The 27,624-nt window shown below is 41.2% G+C and overlaps 1 protein-coding gene across 5 annotated transcripts in view; it reads left to right on the top strand.

The window, feature by feature from the left end:
* The window catches only part of dennd1a (DENN/MADD domain containing 1A), a 218,242-nt gene that overhangs the window by 95,590 nt on the left and 95,028 nt on the right, over positions 1 to 27,624 (top strand). For all 5 annotated transcript variants that reach the window (XM_050052661.1, XM_050052664.1, XM_050052663.1 and 2 more), the window contains exons 6-8: positions 9,846 to 9,915; positions 16,156 to 16,236; positions 16,485 to 16,538. In XM_050052661.1, coding sequence (XP_049908618.1) covers positions 9,846 to 9,915; positions 16,156 to 16,236; positions 16,485 to 16,538 — 205 coding nt within the window. The remainder of the gene's footprint in view (positions 1 to 9,845; positions 9,916 to 16,155; positions 16,237 to 16,484; positions 16,539 to 27,624) is intronic.

Here is a 27,624-nt window from a genome sequence, read left to right on the forward strand (position 1 = left end):
GCCAGGGTATGTAAACTTATGAGCACAACTGTAAGTATCTGGGCATCTGGTTGGATCAGAAACTAACATTTAAACTCCATATTGACATACTGGCAAGTAAACTAAAACACAAAATCGGATACTTATATAGACACAAATTAAATTTCCCTTTACTTTGTAGGAAACAGATCATTGAGGTTGTATTTTTATCAGTTCTGGATTATGGTGATGTTATCTATAAACATGCTTCTGCCTCCACTCTCACTTCATTGGACTCAATCTATCACTCTGCACTCAGATTCGTTACCGGTTCCAGTTACTCCACCCATCACTGTGTCTTATATGATAAGGTGGGATGGGCACCTTTATCTGTGCGAAGAGATATGCACTGGCTACTTTTCATTTATAAAGTTTTGAACGGCAGCATGCCACCATACCTCAGCACTTTATTGAACTGGTCGCATAGTAATTATTCTACACATTCAACTGATTGCTTAATGCTCGATGTTCCCCGCACTAACACTGAATTTGGTAAAACTGCTTTTAGTTCTTCTGCAGCATCTTCCTGGAACATCTTGCAACGTACACTCAAACTCAACACAGTGGTTACTATAGGCCAGTTTAAAACTATGATTACCAACTACTGTACTTTTGAATGTAACTGTTTTTAAAGGTGTTCGGTCTGTTGTTATTTGCTCGTTCTTTGTGATTTTTAATTGTTGTTTGTTGTGCTCTCGACATCATTGTAAATGAGGGCTCGCCCTCAGTGATTCCTCAAGATTTAAATAAAGGTTAAATGAAATGAAATATATTCACTAACTTTCTGCTGCAAGGAGACTGAGGCTGAGGGTGAATGGCCTTTAGGTCTCTTAGACTTCCATGCATTTATATTTCTGCAGCAGCAGCTTCCATAAGCTCTGCTTTCACCAATGCTGCACTAACCTCCTTTTCCTTTTGAAGTATGTCCAATCTTGTTTCTAAACGAACCTTCTCCAATTTTAGCTCCATCTCTTTTTGTGCATAAGCTCTTTTTTCTTTCATTTGAGCTTGGGCTGCTTTGGTCTCATGCCTTTACCGCTGCTATGCTAGCTCTCAATGCATAAGATGAGCGGGCTGAACAAGATGATCTGGATGAGTGAGCTGTACGTGATTACTTGATAGAATGGCCTGTGATAGACCCACTCTCTGCATCATCTTGCAAGTTGCTCTGGTCTATACTATTCTTTTGTGCACTCACTTTGGTTTCATCTTCATCCATGATGATGATAAGATGATAAGTATGACTGCTTGTCAATACAGAGTTCAGTGGCTAGCCTGATCTAACTTGTGGTCAAGACCTCAGTCAGAATCCAGGTCACCTTCTTTTAATGAGTGGGCATCCTTTCACTGTACTGTTCTCCCTCAGCGTGCTCTCTGTGAGCCTATGTTGAGATCAGCAGTCAGCTAAACTCTTAACCATACTATTTCCTCCAAGGAATAGTCAAGTGTTGTATTTGGCAGGCTTTTATATGGCAAAGTGTGAAACTGAAAATACAAACACCAAACATCAGGTATAAGGTCATTTACAGAAAGGCAGGTGAGTAATAAATACGTTTAAGTTGGTAAGAACAATTTAGTTCTTCTTTTTCAGTTACCAGGATAACATACAGGTAATTAAAAAGGTAAGTAGAAATTAGCTCAGGATATGTATGACTAAGGTAAGTATTTAAATCTATTGCCTAGTATAAAGAATTAAGTGCAAAAGGTAAGTATTATAGGTAATAAACTTATATACATTGAGTAAACAAAGGTAAGTATTGGCTGTAATTAGCTGTAGGCATGTCACCATAAGCTGAAAGTTAGCTTGAATACTTAAAATATGAAATGGACCCAAAACAAAAATCAAAATAGTTACTTGATACAAACAAAAACACTCTTAACACTGTAAAACTTACGGATGGTGCCATCTAAAGGAAGGTACATAAAGGGATTGTATAGGCCTCATGGAACCAATATGGCCAACCTTGAACTGACAACAAGAAAACATCACTTCCTGTCTAACTTCTTCTTCTGTGGATCTGACAGGAAATACAAAATCTACAGCCTACACTACTCAAATGAACCACAAGAGGGAGTTTCATTTTCCCTGCAGTTACAACACAGCTATTGTTATTTAACAACTTCATTCTGTAGAGTTGTAACAGCGTATGATAATATCTATGCAGTACCTTTTATTTGTGTGAGCTTTCCCCTGGCTTCTTTCACACCATATCCTGACACAGTTTTAGACCATCTGTCATCATCAATATCTTCCCCAAGGGAGGTGGCAGTAGCTCAGTTCTTAGGGACTTGGGTTGGGAACAGAGGGTCACCTGTTCAAGTCCCCGTCCGGACCAAATATGAAGTGTGGACTGGTGGCTGGAGAGGTGCCAGTCCACCTCCTGGGCACTGCCGAGGTGCCCTTGAGCAAGGCACTGAACCCCCCCCTCACTCTTACATCTCTCCACTTTGTGCATGTATAGGTCCTGTTCGTGCATGTGTGTCTTTAGGACCTGTGTGTTAATGACAATGGAGTGAAAAAACTGAATTTCCCCTCAGGGGGATTAATAGAGTATATAGAATAGAATCGAATATAATAGAAGGTCCCTTTGCCAAGTCAATTTCACATTGCCAAGTCAATTTCACATTAAAAGACATCACACAGAAAGGAGTTAATTACTTTATAAGATTGTGAAACCTTGTGGTTTTCCAGCAGTAATTTGAGGTAGTTTACAATTATGTTATCAGTTTTATTGTAAGACTTTGACATAATACGACTTCTTATCTGTAATTTCTTCCTAAATTGCCCTTTTCCTACCAAATCAAATCGCTCAACCAGATAACTGTATGAAAGAAATAAGCCATCCTCAAATAAATCACCAATGGTGCATAACCCGTGGGAATGCCACTGCTTCCTCCAACAGTATTTTTTCCAACACAGATTGCGGGGTTGTGCTACAGTGAAGAGTATCTTTGTAAATTATGTGTTACTTTTAACATTTTATAGACTTTAATCCACATATCTCTTGAATGGAGAAGGGCTGGGTTTGTATTATTACTTGTTGTTTAAGATAAAGCAGTGATAGGATTAAATGGTGAGTACACCTTGTATTCAGTGTTCATCCAGGCTGCTTTATCTACTGCATCATCCCAATATTTTGCTATTTTAGCCATTTCAAAAGATAGTGGTACAGTCTTGGATCGGGAAGTCCCAACCCTCCCCGCTCCCTGTGGGCACATAACTTAGTCAGTTTGATCCTGGTTCTTTTTTTACTCCACAGAAATTGTTTTATTATGTCATCAAATTGTTTAAATGTAATAGCTGGTATTTTTATTGGGAGCATCATTGTAATTGGGAAGCCACTATCATTTTTATAATGCTAATTTTTCCCCATAGTGTGAGTTTGATCTTGTCCCATTTTTGTAAATTAAGTCTAATCCTTTGTACTTATGGGTTAAAATTTAGCATTGCTATTTCACCTACATCCTGAGAGAGTTTAATGCCAAGGTATTTCAAACCTTTGTGAACCCACTTAAAGTTGAAATTATCCACCATAAAAGGGAGAGAAATTTGGAAAGAGGTATTGCTTCAGATTTATTCCAATTTATAGTATAGCCTGATAGTTTTGAAGATGATTGAATGGCGTCCATTAGATGTGGGAGGGACTCCAGATATCACTGCTAATAGTTGTCCGCGTAAAGTAAAAGCTTATGTTCTTTATCCTCTCCCTTGACTCCTCTGATGCCAGGGTGTGCCCTAATAGCAACTGCTAATATCTCTAAAAGAAATAATAAACAATAATGGACCTAAGGATCCCTTGACGTGTCCCTCTAGAGCATAGGTTCTCAAAGTGCGGCCCCCGGGCCAACCGCAATGAATTACAGTTGTTAGTTTTTAGCGGCATCTATAGGAATAAGTGGTAATTACATGTGTGGTTTAAACCTCACTTGACCTCACTCCCAGAGGTCCACGGTGCAATGTTTTTTGTTTTTTTTTCACCACTGGGATGCTGACGGCATCTACTGCCTCACTCTGCCGCGGGGAAGAGACCGTGACCACCCCTGTGAAGATAGAGTCGGAGCAGGAGCTGGAGCCGGGCCCCTCGAGAAAAAAACGTTGTGTCGGCGAGGAGAAAAGGCGGTTTCAAGATAAGTGGACAAATGCTTAATTTGTCGTACCTCGCGGGTCGGATAAAGTCGTGTGCCTGATCTGCAAGCAGGTTAATATAATGCTCAAGGACTTCAACATAAAACGCCATTATGATACCAATCATAAAACCTACAACAAATTCACCGGCGAGGAGCGCACCAGTAAGCTTGAACAACTTAAAAGAGGCTACACTGCACAGCAGTCAGTTTTCACAAATCTAGCCAAATCCGGTGAAGCTGTAACACAGGCTAGCTACGTGGTAGCTCAAGAAATAGCCAGGTGGAGCAAGCTGTTCAGTGACGGAGAATTTGTGCAAGACTGCATTTTGAAAGTGGCCGACATTGTATGCCCGGAGCAAAAAACAAAGCTCCATGACATAAGTTTGTCGAATGACACGGTGACACGATGAATCGAAGATCTGGCCAACGATCTCAAAGAGCAACTGGGACAATGTGTGGAGGGCCTGGGAAAGGGAGCCTTTTCCATCGCACTGGATCAAAGCACAGACATTTCCGACACAGCGCAATTGCTGATTTTCATCCGAACAGTCACGGAGAACTTTGAAATAGGCAAGGAGCTGCTAAGCTTGGAGAGTATCAAAAACAGAACAAGGGGAGTCGACATTTGTGATGCTGTGTGTCACAGTCTCGATGCATACAATGTGAAGTTGCCGTCTATGGTCGGTGTCACAACAGATGGAGCACCGGCAATGGTCGGGAGAAAGACAGGTGCCGTGTCGCTGCTCTCTGAGAAAGTGGCCAACAACGGAGGTGAGAAACTAATCAAATATCACTGCATAATACACCAAGAAGCCCTCGCTGCTCAAACGCTTGAAATGAAACATGTCATGGACATTGTTGTAAAGACAGTTAATTTCCTCAAGTCCAGAGGTCTGAATCACCGCCAATTCAAGACTTTTTTGGAGCAATCAGAGGCAGATTTTGGTGACGTCATATACTTCACTGCCGTCAGGTGGCTGAGCAGAGATGCCACACTGAAGCGTTTTTTTTAACCTGGGGAAAGAAATAAGAGAGTTCACGGAGTCAAAAGGACAAGATGTGACACAGTTAAGTGACACTAAATGGCTCTGTGACCTAGCTCTCCTTGTTGACCTGAATACTTGTCTCAGCGATCTCAATGTGAAGCTGCAGGGCCGTGGGAAGCTCATTTCCACACTATTTGACAACGTCAAAGCTTTCCAGCGAAAACTTGAACTGCTGCAGGGACAGCTCAAACAGGGAGATCTAACCCATTTTCCCGCCTGCAAGGCGCTCGTAGATGACACAGACACAGATGGGCGCCACGTTTTATGTCACCTGCGTTCAGACAAGAACCATAACCTCAAAAAAAACTCAGAGAGGAATTTGACCACCGCTTCACCGACTTCAGGGACCACGAGAAGTCATTCAACCTCTTCCAAAATCCTTTCTCATGTCCCTGAGGAAGAGCCTGCAGAAATGCAGTTTGAGCTCATCGACCTGCAGGAGAGCTCCAAGGCCAGAGCAGCATATCGTGACAAGAATCTCATCGAGTTCTACAAAGGACTTTCCCCATCCACATACCCTGCACTTCGCCAGCATGCTATCAGAATGGTCTCTTTATTCGGAAGCACATACATTTGTGAGAAGACCTTCTCCACCATGGCCATCAACAAATCCAAGCTGAGATCCAGGCTGACAGATGGCCATCTACATGCTGTCCTTTGTATCGCAAGGATGGAGATGGAGCCGGACATCAGAGGAATCGTGGCCAACGGAAAACAGCACCACAAATCCCATGCCAATAAAAAAAGATATGTTGACCTAGTAACAAATATTCAGTGTGACTTAATGACAAGCTTATTGATGACAGGGAATGATAGATATTAATGATGATGATGACTTGTTTGGTAAGCTTCTATTTTATAAGTCTCTCTGTCTTTCTCCCCCTCCCTCTCTGTGTGTGTGTGTTTGCAGTTTTTCTGTGGTCTGCAGTTTTTCTGTGGTGCTTTGGTAGCTGGAATTGCTCCTGAATAAGGTCCATGCTGATAAGACAGGAAGCAAGGCACACTGAGACTGACTGACTGTTCTAAATAAGTTTTTACATATATTCTGAAATGGACTGCACACAGGACTGTTATATCCCAAATTTGACTGTAGAGGGCAGAAAACCCCATGGATTTTGTGTGCATTACAATGTTTCTCAAGGTTTTCTCCAGTTTTGCCAGGTTTAGCCTCATTTATTAATTAAAATGTGTTTATTGCACATTACTGGATGTAATGATACCATACGTCCCACCAGTCTCACATTGGTCCGCCTGCTGTGGTTTTTGAGGACTTGCACTCTGTACCACAAGGCGTCCATGTGTTTTTCACGGCTCCCGCTGTCATTCACTAGCGACTCTGAGGTCTCCTCCAGGTGGGCAATATGAGCCTCCGCCTCCCCTAGCCGCCCCTGCATAGCCGTCAACGTCATTTTCAACTCTGCCGTTGTTTGTTTTATTTTAGCGATGTCAGCTGCAACGCTTTGCAGTGTTACTCATTTTACTCACTTCTGCAAACAATTTCTCAAGATTATTGGACTGTTTCTGGGTGGCAGGATATGAGCTACCTGTGTTTTCATCTTATGTGCGGGCTTGTCCGTGTAGGCATGCGGCTTGGATTCTTGAAGTATTTCGAAGTTGCCATTCTTTGTGCCGTTATTTTCACATAATTCTTTGCCCTGACCATTTAAGTACTTAGAGTGAGCAGTCACTTCAATCACGTGTTTTAGAATATAAAAAGTTAAAATTAACTTGTGCATGGTGACAAGCTTTTCAAGTTCATCTTGTTTGCTGCACCACGTGTCTCCAAAGTATAAACATTTTGAAAAAAGGATTTTCCTTCCTCTAAAATTTCCTCTGGTGATGATAATACCGGTGGCACGTTGGTGTGGTGGTTAGCACTGTCGCCTCACAGCAAGAGGGTCCCTGGTTCGATCCCAGGAGGGAGCCCTTCTGTGCGGAGTTTGCATGTGTCAGCATGGGTTTTCCGGTTAATTTAGGTTAATTGGTGACTCTAAATTGTCCGTAGGTGTGAATGTGAGTGTGAATGGTTCTCTGTCTCTATGTGTTAGCCCTGCGATATTCTGGCGACCAGTCCAGGGTGTACCCTGCCTCTCGCCCAATGTCAAGGATAGGCTCCGGCCCCCCGCAACACTCAAGAGGATAAGCCGTTGCATATATGGATGGATGGATGGATGGATGATAATCCTCTAATAATTCTTAGTCACCAACCTAGTCACATTTTTTCTTGTTTGATTCTTTTGCATAAGTTTAAAAAAATAAGCTGTGCATTTCTCGTCTTTCTCCATCCATGTAGCTTTCGAATTATTTATAATGCCACTGGCTTATTCGTGGTATAGTCTCAAACTCCTTCTGTTTGTTTTCCAAGGTCTTTTCCAAGATCTGAGGGAGCTTGACTAACTTGATCAATTTTGTCACGTAAAGTATTTATTTCTTGTAATAATTTATTTTCATTACTTTTATACACCTTGTGTTTCCAAGAAGAATATTCAATGTGGTGTCCCCCAAAAGAACATTTAAATGAGTCCTATACAAGATGAGGGTTGGCACTACCAACATTATACTTAAAAAACTCAGAAATAAAAGTTTTAGTTTTTTAAACAAAAAGGTCATCATCTAAGGGCCGTAATATACTTGCTGCACACAACGCAAACGCGACTGCATCATGGCTGCCACGCGTGATCTGCGTTCGTTTGACGCGTCGAACGCACATCTCAACGCGAGGTACCGCGAAGCGTGCGCGAGATGCAATATCCGTATAACCGCTAGAGGCGCTGGTGCGAATGCACAAAGTGACCCGACCGGATGATCAGACCAGACCCTTCTTCTTCTTCTCATGAGATTCTTCACGATTTCCGGGTTATATTTCTGTTGTCTGCCCCAAGTGGTGACCGCCAGTATTGTGCATTTTGGCTGCATAGTGCTGCGTACACAACACACAGACATGGCGCGTTGTGTACGCGTTGTGTACGCGTACGTTCGATCAAGCAGCAAGTATATTACAGCCCTAAGAAAGACTGATTAAACTTCCGGAACCCGGGACCTCTGAGAACATCATCTGTCATCACATGGAGGGTTATTAATGCATGGTCTGAGTGCTGCATGATTAATCTGATCGCAATTGCAATCGCGATGTCAGGCTGTGCGATTACATAACCGTATAAAAGGCTGTGATTTGCAATTTAATGTAAATAAATGTGAACGTGTGTGCCTGCGAATGTGACTGCCTCGGCTGTAGTGTGTGTAGTTTATTGACATTACACCCACAAGCTATCCTGGTGTGTGCAGCAGGTATGGTCAGGTGACCACCCGGCATGCATGAGAGCATGAGCACGACCAAAAACAGGCTGAGTTGGTGGCGAAAAAAACTCAAAGTCTATTATATGACGATACTTTGGATTCAGGGACGGTGAGCTGAACAGAAAGACGTGCTGTTGTAAAACTTTAAAAGTTAAGAGTCGGCACGTCCCGCAGCAACACAACCAATCTATATCAACACTTGAGACAGCACAGAGAAAAGTAGGAAGAATGCATGCGAGAGAAAGTCAAGCCAAGTAACATTAAAGACAAAGAGACAACTGAAAGCCACCAGAGCCTCATAAAACAACAACAAAGCACAATAACGCATACATCTGTAAGTGTCACGCCATACAACAAGACCTCAAAGAGACGCAGGGAAATCACGGACTCCCTTACAAACTATATAATAACAAATGAAAAATTGAGCAATTTTGCTCGGGCTCGGCCCACTTGACATGCTGCTGTGTTGTGCAATGGCCTATTCACATGCTAGAATTTGCTCAGGCTCGGCCCACTTGACATGCTGCTGTGTTGTGCAATGGCCTATTCACATGCTAGAATTTGTCATTTACGTGACAACACCTGAACGCAACACAGGCTGAGTGTGTGTACGTTGCTGCGCTGCTGTGCCAGAGCCGTGTTTGACTGTGCTTAACAGCAGTCTGTTGATAGTCATTTACACACTGTCCATAACAATAACTAGGTCAGGTCAGGTCAGTGCCCCCCTAATATAATGTAGGGGAAACATTGAATCAAGCGAGAAGACTCATGATACCATTTATGTATTATATTGTAATCGCAATCACAAAAAGCGATATTGTCCATCAAAATCGCAATCACACATTTTTATCAAATCGTGCAGCACTAGTCTGAGCACATATGTTCATTCATGTCCGTCATAGATATCTCAGAACATAGTAAGAAGGATACAAGGAATTAATCAGTCCGACTGGCTTATTTTTTCCCATGCCAAGTATACCTGATTATACCTAGAATAAGAGTTTTGTTTACCTGACTTTTAGTGCAATCTGCTGTCATTAAAAACAGGTTAAAATCAATTAAAATGATAATATAAAAATCATTGACAGTACCAGTATTCTGTAGTGCCAGCAAGGTGATGATTGTATTAAGCAAATATATGTCTATGTACAGCATAAAGATGTTTAATGAAAAGGGAAGTAGTAACTCCCATGAGCTTGTTAAAGGTAGTCCAACAAAGCCTTTCCTTTAACAGCTACATGTGTTTTTCCTCACTGTGTTAAGAGAGAAAACTGAGGTGTGCTGTTAGCCCCAAACTCTGTTACTCACAGTGTAAAACTCAGCTTTAGATGTTTTGTTTTGTTTTTTTCCTCTCAGCTACCTGCCCTGGTTTGAAGTCTTCTACAAGCTGCTTAATATTCTTGCAGATTACACCATCAAAGGCCAGGTAAGTCCTGACAGGGGACTCCTTTTGTTATGGGGATATTCAATCAATCAATCAATCAATTTTACAGATGCAGCCACTTCAAATTTCCCACGCCATCCAAAAGCCTTCCAGATGCCTGCCAACTTCCAGCCAACTTCCAGCCAAATACCATCCCCCCCCACCTTTCTGGTGGTGTGCCTAGATTCCACCGTAACGCGCCCATTTATTCAATTACAAGGTGTCACCATGAGATGGTGCTTCCCTCACAGAAACACAAAAACTAAAAAAAGATTTAGAGGTGCTTGTACTTTACCTAGTAGTATTTCCATTCTATGCTACATTATTAATCTACTCCACTGTCTCAGATGTGAATATTACACTTTTATTGCACTACTTTTATTTTAAGGATTTAGTTTGGCCTATTAGTTACTAGTTATTACTTTTGTACAATAATATAAGTTTGTTGCTAGGTTATATTATTACAGGTTACAATAAGCCACCCAGCAGTATTTAAGTTAATAAAATGACCACCTTTATCTGCTGCAGCATCAGTGTTATAAACACATTAGTTATTAAGGAAAACCTAAAATGTTGTTACAGTTGGCCCAGGTCTCCCCTATCTGAAAATATTGAGTTAGTCTCTCAGAATAATGAGAAACGTTCTGAAAATAACTTAGTGCCTGAAAAAATTACTCAAATCATTTCGAAAAAGTTGCTCATTAAGAAATTAAAATTTTTAAATAACATTAACATTAATTAAGAGACGAAATCATTTTTTTGTTTTATAATGTGAAGAATTGTAAAATGTCCCTTTTATGTGGTAGTTCAGACATCGACAGTGAAGATGTGTTGTTTAATGTTTGCATCAAAAGTTTGTATAGCCCACTTAGTGTGATGATCTGAGTGACTGGGAAACCTATTTAGATGGAAACACTCACCTATTCAATCAATCAATCACTTTATTTATAGAGCACTTTTCATACATAAAATGTATCACAAAGTGCTGGCTGTACATTACAGAACACAAGCAGGAAAGGATCAGGGGGTACAAAATAAAATACAAATCCCCCCCCCCCCCCGGGCACACACACACACACACAGAAAAACACACTCTCTCACACACATAGGGACTGGAGAGGAAACGCTATCTTAAACGAAAATGGGGAAACACAGGAGCTAGAAAGATATAGGAAAATCATAAAATGCTAAAAAAAAAAAAAAAATGATTAAAGTAAAACTGTTTTAAAACCAAACAATAAAAGAAAACAAACAAAAAGTGTTAAAAACATAGGATAGTAGCTCTGAGACTAAAATGGAGTAAAATACACAAGATTAAAAGAGTAAACTAAAGAGAGGGTAGAAGAATAAAGCAAAAGATCAGCTAAAAGCCAGACTAAAAAGGTAGGTCTTTAGTTTGCTTTTAAAAATATGAACAGTAGGTGCTGCTCTCAGGTCCTCAGGTAGACTGTTCCACAGATGGGGGCCATAGTAATGAAAGGATGCCTCACCGTACGTTTTGGTTCTAACTTTGGGAACTATTAAAAGACCACTACCTGAGGACCTGAGGGCTCTACTGGGCTCATATGGTAAAAGCAAATCAGATAAATAAGAAGGACCAAGACCATTAAGAGATTTATAAACTAATAAAAGAACCTTAAAATCTATTCTAAAACATACAGGTAGCCAATGCAGAGATTTTAAAANGCTCATATGGTAAAAGCAAATCAGATAAATAAGAAGGACCAAGACCATTAAGAGATTTATAAACTAATAAAAGAACCTTAAAATCTATTCTAAAAGATACAGGTAGCCAATGCAGAGATTTTAAAATTGGTGTAATGTGAGCTCTCCTTCTGGTCTTCGTCAGCATGCGTGCAGCAGAATTTTGCAGCAGCTGAAGCTGTGAGATATTCTTTTTAGGAAGACCAGAGAGGAGGGCATTACAATAATCAATTCTGCAGGTAATAAAAGCATGGATAAGAGTCTCTGCATTAGCTTGAGAGAGAAACTGGCGCACTCTGGAGATGTTCTTAAGATGATAAAAAGCCTTTTTGGTAACATCTCGTATGTGTGATTCAAAACTGAGATTAAAATCAAATGTAACACCCAGATTTTTAACTTGTTTGCAGGGATTAAAAGACAGTGCCTGGAGTTTGTTCTCCAGTTTCTCTCTCTCTGGACCTGTACCGATGACTAAGACCTGAGTTTTGTCCTGGTTGAGCTGCAAGAAGTTGTCTGCCATCCAGGACTGGACGTCTAAAATGCAGTTAAAAAGGGCATCAATGGGCCCTGTGTCATCAGGAGACACGGCCATGTAAAGCTGTGTGTCATCAGCATAGCTGTGAAAGTTAATGCTGTGTCTCCTGATGACATCTCCTAACGGTAACATATAGAGATTAAAAAGTGTAGGACCTAAAATTGAGCCCTGGGGAACGCCACATTCCATTTCATAGGTTCTTGATGAGCGTTCCCCAGTGCTCACATAAAATTTCCTACCATTCAGATATGTTTTAAACCAGTTAAAAACAGTACCAGAGATGCCAATGTAGTTTTGGAGTCTGTTTAAAAGAATTGTGTGATCCACTGTGTCAAAAGCTGCACTCAGGTCCAACAGGACTAAAACAGAGATTAATCTTTTATCCATGTTGGACCTGAGGTCACTAACAATTTTGACCAGTGCTGTCTCTGTACTGTGATTTTTTCTAAAACCTGACTGAAATACGTCACCAATATTATTAGAAATCATAAAATCATTTAACTGGTTAAAAACAATCTTTTCTAAAATTTTGCTTAAAAATGGCAGGTTGGAAACAGGTCTGTAATTATCAGGTACCGCTGTATCCAAATTGTTTCTCTTCAGAAGGGGTCCGACACAGGCTGTCTTAAAGGCAGTGGGAAAGACCCCTGTCTGAAGAGAATAATTAACAATATTAATAACATCATCCTTAAAAACGCTAAAAGAGGTCTTAAAAAGGGATGTGGGGATAGGGTCTAAAATACAAGTCACTGGTCTAAGATGGGAGACAACCTCTTCAAGCTCTGCAGCATCAACCAGGACAAACCTCTCAAGTGTCTCCCCATTTAAAAGCACAGGCTCAGAGGAGCTAAAATTATCAGGCTTACGGTTTAAAAAGTTAGACCTGATAAAATCAATTTTATTTCTGAAGTGGACAGCAAGGTCTTCACATGATAAATCTGAATTAAAAGGTTGCTTAAAAACAGGGTTTGTTAATTGGTCAATGGTTGAGAAAAGGATTTTGGGGTTATTGTGATTGTCAGCTATTAATTTTGAAAAGTGCTCCTGTCTTGCTTGTTTTACTGCTCTGTTGTAGGTGGTAATATGTTTCCGAAATATCTGATAATGTACTTGTAATTGGTTTTTCCTCCATCTTCTCTCTGCAATTCTGCATTCTCTCTTTAATCTGAGAACCTTGTTTGTTCTCCATGGTGGTTTTATGTTTGGTTTAGTCTTTTTCACCTTTAATGGTGCAACAAAATCTATTGCTGACTTAAGTTTCTGGTTAAAATGATCAACAATGAAATCACAAGAAGAGGGTAAAACAGCCTTTGGAGCATCAGTTAAAATCTCACTAAAATTAGCAGCCACTTCAGAAGTAAGATAGCGTTTCCTGACAGTACGCTCCGGGATGTCCTGCTGGATAAAATCCATTACATTAAAAAACACACAGTGATGGTCGGACAGGCCCACATCCACAACAGAGGACACAGTGGCTGATAACCCAAAGGTTATTAAAAGATCTAATATATGTCCTCTGTTGTGGGTGGAGCCTGATACATGCTGGTTAAAATTCATAAAATTAATAAGATTTAAAAATTCAGAGCTTAAAGAATCAGACGGATTGTCAACATGAATATTAAAATCCCCTACAATAATGATTTTGTTATACTTCGAATGAATGATTGATAACAATTCTGAAAATTCACTGATAAAAGCAGAGCATTTTTTGGATGGCCTGTAAACAGTTATACAAAATATAGATATATATTCAGAGGGAATGAAAAGGTTCATGGTAATGCTGATTATGTGTTTGAGCTCTCTCACCTTCCAAGATAAACAGGACCACATTATGTCGCGTTAGTGAAAGTACTTCCTTTTCTGCAGGCTACATGCAGCTTGTCCGTTGTTGCGGCTGCATGTGAGGATGAAATGCCAATTTCAGCCTGTGAGCTCTCACTGACTGACTGACAGCCTAATCCAAGTGACATTTTACAATTTTTCTATTTAAAACTAACGAAATGTGTTAGTTTAGTGACATTTACAATTTTTCATATTTAGGACTAACGAAATTTGTTTCTGTACATGGTCGTGCGTTTACAACTCTCCTCTGCTTTCTGTGTCGCGCATGGCTGAGTCGTGTTGGCAACCATGCACCGCTCCACACCAACGCGCCTCTGCCACCGTACAGTTGCAGATGTTTTGCAGCATGACACGATCCATTAGACACATGAACGCACTCAAATGGTCATAAGTATTACGGCATGCATGTGCATTTAGGTGGGCTACTTCAGTCAAGATGTTCTGTGACTGCGCTCTCCCAGTGCATAATCCCGGCTGTATATGCTTCCACACAGTCCCATCTCTTCCAGTTGCATGGCCATCTGGTTGATCCAACACTATACAAAATGCATAAAATTGTTTCGCAAGTGCAGTGATGTTGCTAGAAACTACTGAACGACATTTACATATATATTATATAATTAGTAAACGTGTTTTGTGAGAGTGGGGGCTTGTCTGTCACAACATCAGAGGGCTGCTGTGATTGTGAGGGTGAAGCGGGGGGAGCCTCTGTCACCGGATGCCTGGGCCTTTTCCTCTCCCCCATCTGATTCTCCGTCACTTATGTCCTGAAGCATCACCAGAGCTTGTTCAACATTCATCCATTTTCTCCGGTTCATAAATAGGCTACACAATCCAAATCCCTCTCCTTTCCTCTTTTCTGTCTGTCTGTCTTTTTCTCTGTCTGTCTGTCTAAACTAGCTTGCATTTCGCAGAGAGATGTTAGAGTTTTACTGTGACAAAGTTACAAGCATTTGAAAATGGCAGGGGGTAAAAATGACCCCTTGGCAGTTATAGTGTTAATAAATAGTAATAGACATTTTATCACAAATTCCTCTTGCATCAGATCTTGTGAAATATCGCTTCCATGAATCTGTTTAGACAGACAGCGACAGATCAAAGAGGTGAAGCTGTTCTGCATGCGGCAGGCAGAGCGTGTGCAGAGGGTTGTGCAGTCCAAACGTCAAAGTAATAATTAAAAAAGAAAAGATCTATGTAATCATTTCCAATATTCACAAGCTATTTTATCTAACGAAAGATTCTGCGTCGGTCCGTGTGTAGTCTTTGAAAAACAACATTTTGGCTGAGGTTAAAGGTAGGTGTGGGGTGGTGTAACAGCAATCTAACAGCACCATAAATTACGTTTATATAGCCATAATAATTGTATCATATATATATATATATATATATATATATATATATAATAATCATTAAATATGCTCTGTGTGGAAAGCTCTCTCCCACTATTACAATAATAAGAGGCGCAGTAAACCACTTCAGCTTCCACACTTACTGCTCCTCCTGGTGGATAGACAGACCATTGCAACTGGTTTCTACAAATTAAACGTAGGGGCGTTACCAGTTTGCCCGTATTCTCTACGACATCGCAGGGGATCTCATTAGAGCTACAAGCCCAGCCAGGTGATGACAGAGACCTGTCATGGATCGGTCAGGGCTCCACCACGGACCAAACGGAAATTTGAAGTGGCTGCATCTGTATTTATAAAGCCCAATATCACAAATCACAATTTGCCTCAGAGGGCTTTACAGCATACGACATCGCCCTGTCCTTAGGACCCTCGCAGCAGATAAGGAAAAACTCCCCCCAAAAAACCTTTAAACGGGGGAGAAAAATGGTAGAAACCGCATGTTGTGTTAAAGCAGCACTCTTGACCTCAGTTAGGGATTTGCTGACAATTTCAGCACTGAAAGTGTGGCTAGAAGTGAGCTCTTATCAGTATTTAGCTCTTTGAAAATTGGTCAGATACTGCATTGGTGATGCTAATCTGGGGTGTCCAACTGTGCTGATTGTATAGACCTTCTGTGCTGTTTTGGGAAAGATGTGTGTGAAGCATCCATGCTTTCACAGATGTAAACGGATGTAATCTGTAAGAGAAACTTGACTTGGTGCTTATTCTAGTTTAAATGGCCATTGCATAGATTTTGAAAATTTGGTGTTTCAGGAAAGTCAGTGGCAAGAGATCCTGGTGTCACTACATACACTCCCCATCCCTGAGCCAGGGGTCCCTGTTCATCTTGGTGTGGTGAGTCCTTATTCACTACAACACATCTAACTGATCTCAGTTTAAACTGGCAACACTGCAAACATCTGTTTTCTGTCACTGATAGTCAGATCACCCTGTTAACAAGTGAAGCATGTCAATATCATTGGAGGCAAAATTAGTTGACTGCATCTTTTTTTCACAGTCTCTTTGCTTTGCTTTTATTTCTCTGTACCACACTGACGTGGATTCAGACTAGCACTGACCCTCTTGTTTTCTGTTCTCTCCAGCATTCCTTCTTCACTGTGCCTGACACAAGGGAACTCCCTAGCATACCTGAGAAGGTGAGTATTATACCTGTGAGCAGTTACACGTCAGGTCAGTTAGCAACCATAAACACATTTCTGAGGGGCTCAATCAGTGAAATGTGCATGCATGCAGGGAATAGAAAGCAAACCAGAATAAATATTTGTGAAAGGATCAACAGGAGTAGCTGTCATTTTTTTAAACTAAGTTTTTATTTCAATTCCAGCAACTTATACGATCATTTTCAGAATTTCTATGCTGTTTCTTTTTCTATTTTTACAGCTGTGCCTGTGTGGCTTACAGGTAAACAACAATAAATTAAAATAAACCAAACACATCCCAGCTTAAAGTATTAATTTCGAAATAAAGCAGTAGTCAAGTTTAAACCACTTCATTGTAATGCATTTAAGTGCTGCTATAGTCAGTATCCGAAAAAAGGTATTTCTTTGCTCTACCATCAATGCCCTCTGGTGTTAGACCCAATAATGCTATCTTTGAATCTTTTGTGAGATTTTGGTAAAATATTTTCTTAAGTGCCTTAAAGGTGATAGCTACAAGTTTAATTCCTCCCGGCCAGCAGGTGTCGCACTCAAACTTGCCCGCTCTCGTTCCAACCTTCAATTGTACTGGTTGCCAGGTTGGCCAAATACCCGGACAGAGAACAAGAGAGATGTCAAGCGAGGAGTCTTCCGTGGTACCGTACATTAATGATTAAATCATAAATCCTTTCTTGTGTGCCCTATAACGCCTTTACACACTGTAACAGTCTCCTTGTAAAACATGTTTAGATCGCTAACTAAACAGCTGACTGACGTTATATGATGGCAAATGCTTGTGTACTTTTTTTTTTTTTTTTTTTTACTTCATCAGTGATTGAACCTGTTATTTCTATAATTATGATCGTTTATTCATTTTCAGACGTTTTAGTTGAAAGATCATGTTAGCTAACTATTTATTGTCCAGCCTGAAGGAAATCCATCCAGCTCCAGTGAGGGCAGCCCAGGTGTAGGGAGAGGCAGGAGAGGCCAGGGGGCTGTTGCCGGTGGAAGAGTAAGGCAGACACTGGTTCCTACTATATCAATATCAACACCAGTCACACTAATCTGGCTGGTTCTATAACAGCACCACACCCACCTGATTGTTTCCTGACAGATACACCTCTGTTGGTAGTGTAATAAATCCATGTGGCAATTTGTAACTACTATTATATAGCTCTGTGCTGTGCTGTTAGGATTTGTATTAGATTCTACTTGTATTCCAGAGACAGAGAAGAGGCAGAGGTCAAGGTGGCAGAGGAGGTGGAAGAAGAGGAGGAAGAGGGCAAGGCAGAGGTTCACGTTGAAGTGAGGATGCTGTTGACTGTTAGTTATGATTTGACACTAAAATATATATATTTTGTAAAATGGTGGCAGTGTGATCATTTGTGCACATTCGATTTTCACTGAAGATATAACAATGATTCAGTGTTGACAAATGTTAAGCATTGCATAAGGACTTAGGACTTTTGCCTTAGGACTTCACACATATCAGAATTGCGCACGTTTTCAAATAATAAACACATCAATACCCTTATGGTGTATATAAAATGAAAAACAGCCAAATGTCAGATCAAGTAAGTCCATTTTTATTTTGAATAGAAATTGGAATAATACAAATATCACGTCATCATAATAAAAATCTTGATGGTCACCTTTGGACATTGTAATACTTTCGATGAATGGTTCTCATTTCTACTGTTAGTTTCCACCTTGCCTACATGACAAGTGATCAATAACAAACTGTAGGTAGCACAAGGGTACAGGCAATGCTTAGAAATTAAAATACAAAACACAAAAAAGGGAATGATACAGTCCATGAAATAATTTCAACTGGTTTCATAAAAAAAAAAAAAAAAGTCATCATGCCTCGTGAAATACCCCTTAGGGAGCAGTGGAGGATGGATAGAGAAGAGAGGTGGAGGTCCTTTTTTTGTACATATGTATCCAGTGGTCACTTACTAAAGGGAGAGAGCTTCATCCGCTTCCTCCACCTGTTTTTTGACAAGCGGTTTGGTGAGAGTTTCATCAACACTCGGAAGCTCTGTTAAACTGTAGTCTTCTCTGCCGCAGTCTGGGAACAGACCTATTGCTGAAGTCCTGGATCTACACAGGGCCAGCTGCTGTTTTACCTCTTATACTGAAACTGTATATAAGAGTGAAAGCCTACTACACAGGCAAAAATACACTGACTGGTAAAAGAATAACCAAACAAGTCTCTGCTTTTACAAAGCTCGACAATGTAACCTTTTAGTTTCATGAGGTTCAACAACTATGGAAGACAGAGACATGCTTACAAATAAAACATATAATTCAAACATTTTGTTTGAATGCTTATAAAGCACATGGTGTTAGTTTTTTAGTATGAAATGTGCTATATAAATAAAATTAGGCTGTTTTTGTAACTATGACTATTAAGCACATTGTGCTGTATATAAATAAAATTAGGCTGTTTTTGTAACTATGACTATTAAGCACATTGTGCTGCCTTTGTGCAGAAAATGTGCAACATAAATAAAATTGCATGGTATTGGATTATGAAACAATGGTGTTAGATAATAGCAAGCATAACATAGCAACAGAGCAATAACAAAAGAGCAAACACTGTAGCAGGTGATGTGAGGGCCACAGGAGTCAGAGACAGGAGACAGGGCTGGTGCAGGTGTCAAGGTGCCTTTCCTTTTCTTCAAGGGCACTGATGCCAGAAGGTTCATCAGAATCATGTCTATAATGGCAAAATGTTGGAAAAGGGGGGGGGAATCAGAAGAGGAGGTTGTGGTTATTAGATGAAGTTACTATTTCAGCAAGAAAACATTACAGTTGAAAGCTAGATAAAAAGTTCAGACAGGATCTATGAGAATCAAGATAAAATAGTAGGCTATGGACATGCATCAGGCCTATCTCAAACAATGTGGTTGTTGCAAATTGTACAAAGTGGAGTTACTAGCCTAACAATAAATAAAAGACCAAAAACTACTGTTTTGCTAAGGATTCTGGAGCAAGTAATAGTAATAATATCCCATCGCGATACATTCCTTGATATTGTCAATAACAACATTATGAGCCTGTCAGCGTGTGGTAGCATCTAAGATGACAGGGGAGATTTGGCAAAGATTTCAGTAGACATCCTTGACCATCAATGCAGTGGTGAATTGATCCCATTCAGTTCGGACCAGCACAACAATTAAAATGTTTATTATAGAGAGAGGAGAAATCATGTGCTGATACGTTGTGGTTGAGAGCTGAGTTGAGAGGAGTAAATGTAGCCGAGTGACAGTGCGTCCTCTCAGTAGCTAACGAATAGAGCCGGTAAATCCAGCTCAAGAGGCATCATGCTACCAGTTCCATCAAAGGAGATATCAGTAGCTAGCTAATGCCAACTGCTAACGTGAGTTGTTCAAAACCTTTCTTTTTAGTAAACTCTGTGTTGTCAATGCTCGAGTTCCTGTGTAGAGGCCCTGCTGATACTACGAGCAAAGTTTTGTGTTGTGTCGAGCCTTCTTAGTATATTAAAAATAGCTATTTTGATGTGTTTATAGTAACGTTAGTGCCGCTACGGAACCCATTCAAAGGGCATTTTGACCAGAAAAGAAAATACACTCAATTTTTAAAAAGGCTTTTCAGTCGTAGTTATGCTTTTAAAAGAAAGTTTTACTCGGTGTACATTCATAAAAATACCCAAGGTTGCATTTTGGCAAGAGTTTTGCTTTAACGTTAGCTAGCAACATTAGTTAGCATTAGCAAACATTTAGCTTACCTGTCCAGAAGGAAAGTGGCGACAAACATTTAGCTTACCTGTCCAGAAGGAAAGTGGCGACCTCCGCGTGGCTTTTGAGCCTCCTCCTTTGTTTGTCATGCTTCCTTCAGCTGGCACCAACACTCAAAAGCTTGACCGGTGTTCACTCTAGTCCTGCTTTGTTGTCGGTCTGCTCAAATTTGCGACATATAACGTCGAGACGATGCCATTTCTCTACAGAGCTATCATGATCTGGCGACCCCTGAGCTCCGCCTCACGTGACATCAACGTACTAATGCTATTGGCTCAGGGATCATTTCATGTCGACGTAGCCAACGTAACCAGATGTAAATATTTATATATTTTGGACCTGTCAAAATTTATAAAACAATTATTTCTATACTATAAATTTTTTTTTTCAGTAAAATTAATACTTTTATTCTACACCCGTCTAGACATTCTGTGGATGTATTATTTTTGAAAACTTATTCGTTTTGATGAAGAAGTTGTAGCTATCACCTTTAAGGATCTCTTCCCTAAATGTACTTAACTTTGTGCATGTCCAAAATATGTGTGTATGGTTGCCAATTTGTGTACCACAGTTTCTCCAACATTTATATGAGTATGTTGAGCCCATTTTAGCCACTATTTCTGGTGTCCGAAAAAATCTCATCACCACCTTCCATCTGAATTCCCTCCAAGTATTTGAGTTGGTTACGAATTGTGCACCTGTACATACTTCCTCCCATTTGTCCTGTGGTATGTCTGTACCCATTTCACTTTCCCATCTCATTTTTGTCTGTAATGTATTATTAAAGGAAATGGCCACTTTAGAATGAAAATACAGACAGTACTTCCTGACCCTCATGCCAACAAGAAGTCTAGTGTAGTTTTTTAATCCACAAAACTCATTCGGGGTATCGGAGGTTAACAGCTAGCCGGAATAACAGGTACACTTGAAGTGCATGGAACCCACATTTTGAAAATGTAATAAAACTCCGCTAATGCATTTCAAAAACGTCAGAACGGCTCGTCCGTTGTAATCCAAGTGCCCTGAAGCCGCGGCATGCAAAACTGACTTGAAAAGACATAATTTAGTCCACTTTTATAGCATCATTTCTCACTGTGGTCAGTTAGCCTGCCCTGCAGGCGTGCAGTGTTTACCTGGCAACTCATGCGAGACTAGCTGATGGCTAGTGGTGGTGCTAGTTCTCGAGTCACGTTTTTTGAAATGCATTAGCGGTGTTTTATTACATTTTCAAAATGTGGAGGAGACGTTTTTGTGATTGAATGAATTGAAACCATTGAGTCGGGGTGTTTCTCAAAGTCAAGGATCTTTCCAAGGAAGGATCCTGCAGAGGCAAGGCAAGAGTCCTCCCTAGCATTCAGTGAACACACATTGGAACAGACTAACAAGTGTCCCCAGGTGATAAGTGGGGGTTTCAGGGTACTGTGATAATTTTGCCACTCTCTAATGTTGTTGTACAATTTTAAACAAATGTATCTGTATTGACAGAATCACGTGACTTTTAGGGAGAATATATTTCTGGATCATATTTAAGAGTAAGTGGAGTAATGAAGTAAAGACAGCAGCTGAAAAAAGTTCTAGATGATAATTAACAGTATATACACAGACTTGCACATAGAATCACTCTGTCATGTCAGAGTGATCCTTATTTTCTGTGTGTATGACCACACACTGCGCTATAATAATATGAACAGATCTGATCTGATGAGCTGCGCTGCTCTGAAACAGCTGATCGCGCCGATTGTATATTATACCGCCGGGTAATCCTCTGAAATATGTTCACCTCAAAACAAATGAGTGATGCTTTGACCTGCAGGATATTCTAATGTCTTTTTTGTGGCCATTCTCACCGTGATTCCCCCGAAAAATACACCTATTGAAACTGACAGAATGAAAGCATTTATCATGCCGTTATCGTGTGAATAGTGGGGGAAGGAGGGGAGGTGGACACTTAGCGCTCCATCTCTGCTGTGAATGATTCATTTAAAAACTTTCATGTTTTATCTAAATCACGTTATTTTAAAAAATCTCATTATTTGGCAGTGGACACATTGGAAAGTGTAAATTATGAGGCTTCTGTCAATATTTCTTTTCATGCTTGTATGATAAAAACTCGTGGAGACATTAATCCAAATAAATGACATATTTATCTAAATCCTGCCGAGCTCCGCTGGTGCAGGTTTCATTGAAGAGGCCCTGCCCTCACTTCCAGCAAATCGTGTGCAAAGCATTATGGGGATTTTATGCCCGTGGAGGATCCACACATGCATCCTTCAAATTTCTCTGAAAGAAGGACCCAGTCCTTTGTGAAACTCGGAGGGATCCTTGACATTGGAACAGTCCTTTGGCGGGGGTCTATGACGTAGCCTCCTTCAAATACAGCCGTTTAAGGATCCTTCCTTGACTTTGAGAAACACCCAGGGTTCCTACACAGTATGGAAAAGTATGCAAGTTGATTTTAATCATTTCTAGGTCTGGGAAGTTTGGAAATATAGAAAAATATGTGGGTTTCCAGACTGTTCACTGTCCAGACTAAAATTCAGAATTCCTAAAAATAAATTTATCGTACAAGCAGAGTGTGTTTCATGCCGTTTGGAGCAAGCAGCCAGCACTGCAAAAATTTTCGCCACTGTTTGAGAGATTGTGGACTAGGAGCTTGATGTTGTTGAAAGCAATGCAAGAAGTATAGTGTGGGACTGAAGGCACACTTCTACACAAAGCTGCCTCTACGCCTGTATGTCACAGCTTGTAGAATGGCTCTGAACCAAAAGCCTTGTTACTGAACCAAATCCAGACATCTGCAGCCAAATCAGTATAAAAGAAAATGCGTCAATATCTTTGAACTGCATTAATATATAGTATCACAAATAAGCAAATATTAAGCTTTTCTGAACATTGCTGAGTTATGCAGTGATGTAGTTATCAGAAAAGTGAATTGTCTTTTCTGCATAAGGAAACCATAGCTTTATGGCTGCATTTATCATTGTTTCCATGGACATGGTGAATAAAAAAGGCTGCCAGACACCATGGAAATAAAACAATTTAACCCTTTTCAATTCATTTTTAGTTCTTAGTGATAAAGGAGACAAAAATATGGGGGGGACAATAATATGATTATTTATGTAATATGTCAAAGGCGCTGTATGTAAGAATGTGGCCAAAACTGCACTCAAATTCAAAATACTGCCGCGAGTCGTGTCCGCCTCCCCTTCCCTACAGATTCGAGGTTGCTGGACAGCGGCACGCTGGAGACTGATTTGTTTGCCCACGAGTGGCTGCTATGGCAGGGCTGCGTCGGCGCGTCCTTGATCTTCGGTTTTCCAGTGGACTGTTCGAGCAAGTCCGGCTTCTCTGCTGCTAACGCTGCTGCCGGGATACAGCTGAGGAGGAGCCGGCTGCTAATGCTATGTACCGGGACACTGCTAACGCTGCTGCCGGGATACAGCTGAGGAGCCGGCTGCTAATGCTATGTACCGGGACACTGCTAATGCTGCTTGCCGTGCTGCTGTAGCTCAGTCGTAACTGTAACTGATGCTGAGACTCTACTGACTGCGTGACTGGTAGACGGCGGTGGGTAGCGCAACAGGCCAAAACACAAATTCAAAACATAAACATGATTTGCAGACTGCAAAAAATTTTTTTAGATGCAAATATTCTGGCTGTACTATTGTTGTTGGTGAGATCAGTATGTTATATGTGTCATGTATTGGGTTACGTAGGTCACATGGTTAGAAAAACAGGAAGTTTGGAATCACGGCAGCCCGGAGGCGTGCAATGCGGACTTGTGATGTTACTGTCAGTTTGGACAATAAAGCAAGTAAAAGAAGAAGCTTCATGTCATGATTAGATTCGGAATGCAATGTCTAATTGAGTATTAAGATGGGCACACAACAATGGCGACGAGGACGTCGGACTTCTGAAGAAAACTGCAGCTTGAGTCGCAGCTAGTATGGAAAAATCAGGACTTCAACCGTTTGCATGTTACACGGAACCAGCTACACTCGGACCAAGATGGACACGTTGGCTGACATCATTTGAGTTATATGCGGATGGGAAAGGACTGATAATTAATGATGATGCGTTGGATACTACAAAACAGAGGAGACGTGCTCTGCTTCTGCACCTCGCGGGTCCGGATGTACAGGATATATTTTCAACTTTGCCAAACGCCGGAACAGCAACGGACTATACAGCGGCAGTCGGCGCACTGAATGCATACTTCGTTCCCCAAGTTAATACAGCGTTTGCCCGCCAGACGTTTCACAAGTTGTACCAGAAACACGGTGAGACTGTACAACAATTTTCCACACGTCTGAGACAAGCAGCCAAAGACTGTGATTTTCGAGTAGAGACAGATAACCAGATAAGAGATGCAATTCTGAGTAAGTGTACGTCAGAGTATGTGCACAGAAAACTACTAGAGGAAGGGCATGAGCTAACACTAGCCCGCACATTGGAAGTGGCCTCACAGTGTGAAAGAATTGAGGAACAGATGACAGCCATGTCTCTGAAGGAAGAAAGGAGAGAGACAGAGACTGTGCATCGGGTCACACAAAAAGGAGGAAAATACAAAANCTGAAGGAAGAAAGGAGAGAGACAGAGACTGTGCATCGGGTCACACAAAAAGGAGGAAAATACAAAAAAACAAGAGGAAAGACAATGGATAAAGAGGAGGAAAAAACTGAAAGAAAATGTTACAGATGTGGTTACACTGATCACATGGGAAAGGATCCCAAATGCCCTGCACGTGGACAGACATGTCACAAGTGTAATGGAAAAGACCACTTCTCAAAAATGTGCCGCACAAAAGGATCAAGGAAACAAAATGTGAACAGTGTTGAAGTAGAACAAAAAGAGTTTGCATTTATTGTAAAAGATGATGAAATGTCAGAGAGACTTACCTTTTGTGTGGGGGGAATAGACTTGAAAATGTTAGTAGACTCAGGTGCTACAAGCAATGTGATGGGAGAAAATGTGTGGAACAGATTGAAGGCAGAAAAGATAAAGTGTCATTCATATGTGCCAAAAGAACAGAGAAACCTGTACCCATACTCATCCAGTCAATCACTGCCAGTTAAAGGGGCATTCAAGTGTGAAATCACAATTGGTAACAAAACTGAACAGGCAGAATTCATTGTGATTAAAGGTAATGGTGAACCACTCCTTGGAAAAAAGACGGCCATGAAGGTAGGAGTGCTGAAAATAGGTGAAAATGTCTCAGCTGTTACAGACATTAAAGACACTCTCCAGCAGCAATACCCAAATGTATTCAGAGGAGTGGGAAAGTTGAACACCAAGCAGATTAGCTTGTACATAGACCCAAAAGTGAAACCTGTAGCCCAGCCACTCAGACGTATACCGTACAATCTCAGGGAGGCTGATCGACATGGACATTATAGAACGTGTCGAGGGCCCCACCCCGTGGGTGAACCCAGTAGTGGTGCTCCCAAAGCCTGACAAGGATATCAGAATGTGTCTAGATATGAGAAGAGCTAATGAGGCAATCGTGAGGGAACGGTACCCTATTCCGACTGTGGATGAAATACTCCAAGGCATGAATGGCTCAGCTATATTCAGTAAGCTGGACCTGAAATGGGGCTATCATCAGTTGGAACTGACACCAGAGTCGCGGGAAATAACGACATTTGCAGTGCACAACGGAGTATACAGATACAAGAGACTGATATTTGGGGTATCATCAGCCAGCAAGCAATACCAGCACGAGATAGCTGCTGCATTGACTGGCATTGAAGGTGTAGAGAACATCTCAGATGATGTGATTGTGCACGCACCAGACCAGGAAACACATGACAAGCGCCTGCACGCTGTCATGAGGAGACTCTCAGAATGTGGACTAACACTGAATCCACAGAAGTGCCAGTTCAGCATGAACAGACTAATATTCATGGGGATACTTTTGTCACAGAAGGGCATTGGACCCACAGAAGAGAGAGTGAGAGCTGTGATGGAGGCCAGAGAACCAGAGAACGCCACAGAGGTGAGAAGTTTCCTGGGACTTGTCGGTTACAGCAGCAGATTCATATCACAGTTTGCAACACTGTCAGAACCACTGCGACGCCTGACCCGAAAGGAGACACCATTCAACTTTGGACTGGAACAGAAACAAGCATTTCAAGCTTTAAAGGATGAGTTAGCCAGAGCTGGTACCCTAGCCTACTTTGATAAAGAAGCACCAACAAAGGTGATAGCAGATGCAAGTCCTGTGGGCTTAGGGGCGGTGCTAGTGCAGGACCAGCGAGGAGAGATGGTATCTGTGTGCTACGTGAGCCGCAGCCTGACGGAGTGTGAGAGGAGATACTCTCAGACAGAGCGTGAAGCATTAGCTCTGGTATGGGCTTGTAAGAGACTACATCCGTACGTGTATGGCAGGAAGTTCGATCTTGTCACCGACCACAAGCCATTGGAAGTCATATACAGTCAGCGATCTAAACCATGTGCGCGCATAGAACGCTGGGTCCTCAGATTACAGCCATATGACTTCAGAGTGGTGCACGTACCAGGAAAACAGAACATAGCAGACCCACTGTCACGGCTGCTTGGGGACACAGCTAAGAAGGAGATACACAAACATGAGTCAGAAGAGTATGTGAGATTTGTTGCAGTGAATGCTACACCTAAAGCACTTACAACCAGAGAGGTGGAGGAAGCCTCTGTTACTGACCCAGAACTAGTGGAGGTACGCAAGGCAATCACAAATGGACACTTTGAGAACTGTAAACCGTATGCACCAATTGCGAATGAACTATGTGTAGTGGGATACCTAGTTCTCTGTGGAAATCGCATAGTGCTGCCACAAAGCCTACAAGCCAGAGCGCTTACGCTGGCTCATGAAGGACACTTAGGTATTGTGGGAACCAAACAGCATCTCAGAACCAAACTTTGGTGGCCTGGCATGGATAAAGCAGCTGAGAGATATTGCAAGGCATGTCATGGATGTCAAATTGTAGCCAGACCTGACCCACCTGAGCCACAGAGAACCACATCACTACCAGATGGTCCTTGGCAGGATGTGGCAATAGATCTGCTAGGACCACTACCAACCAATCATTCCATACTTGTGGTAATAGATTACTATAGTCGCTATTATGAGTATGATGTTCTGACCTCTACAACGGCAGAGAAAGTCATTGACAGTCTGGAGTCAATTTTCAGCAGACATGGATTACCTGTCACCTGCAAATCGGATAACGGACCACAGTTCAAATCTGAATTATTCAGGGAATACTGTGAAACTAATGGAATTAAACATGTGAGGACAACACCAAAATGGGCTCAAGCAAATGGAGAAGTTGAGCGCCAAAATT

Source organism: Epinephelus moara, chromosome 9 (assembly GCF_006386435.1).
Source record: "Epinephelus moara isolate mb chromosome 9, YSFRI_EMoa_1.0, whole genome shotgun sequence".
Classification (NCBI taxonomy): domain Eukaryota; kingdom Metazoa; phylum Chordata; class Actinopteri; order Perciformes; family Serranidae; genus Epinephelus; species Epinephelus moara.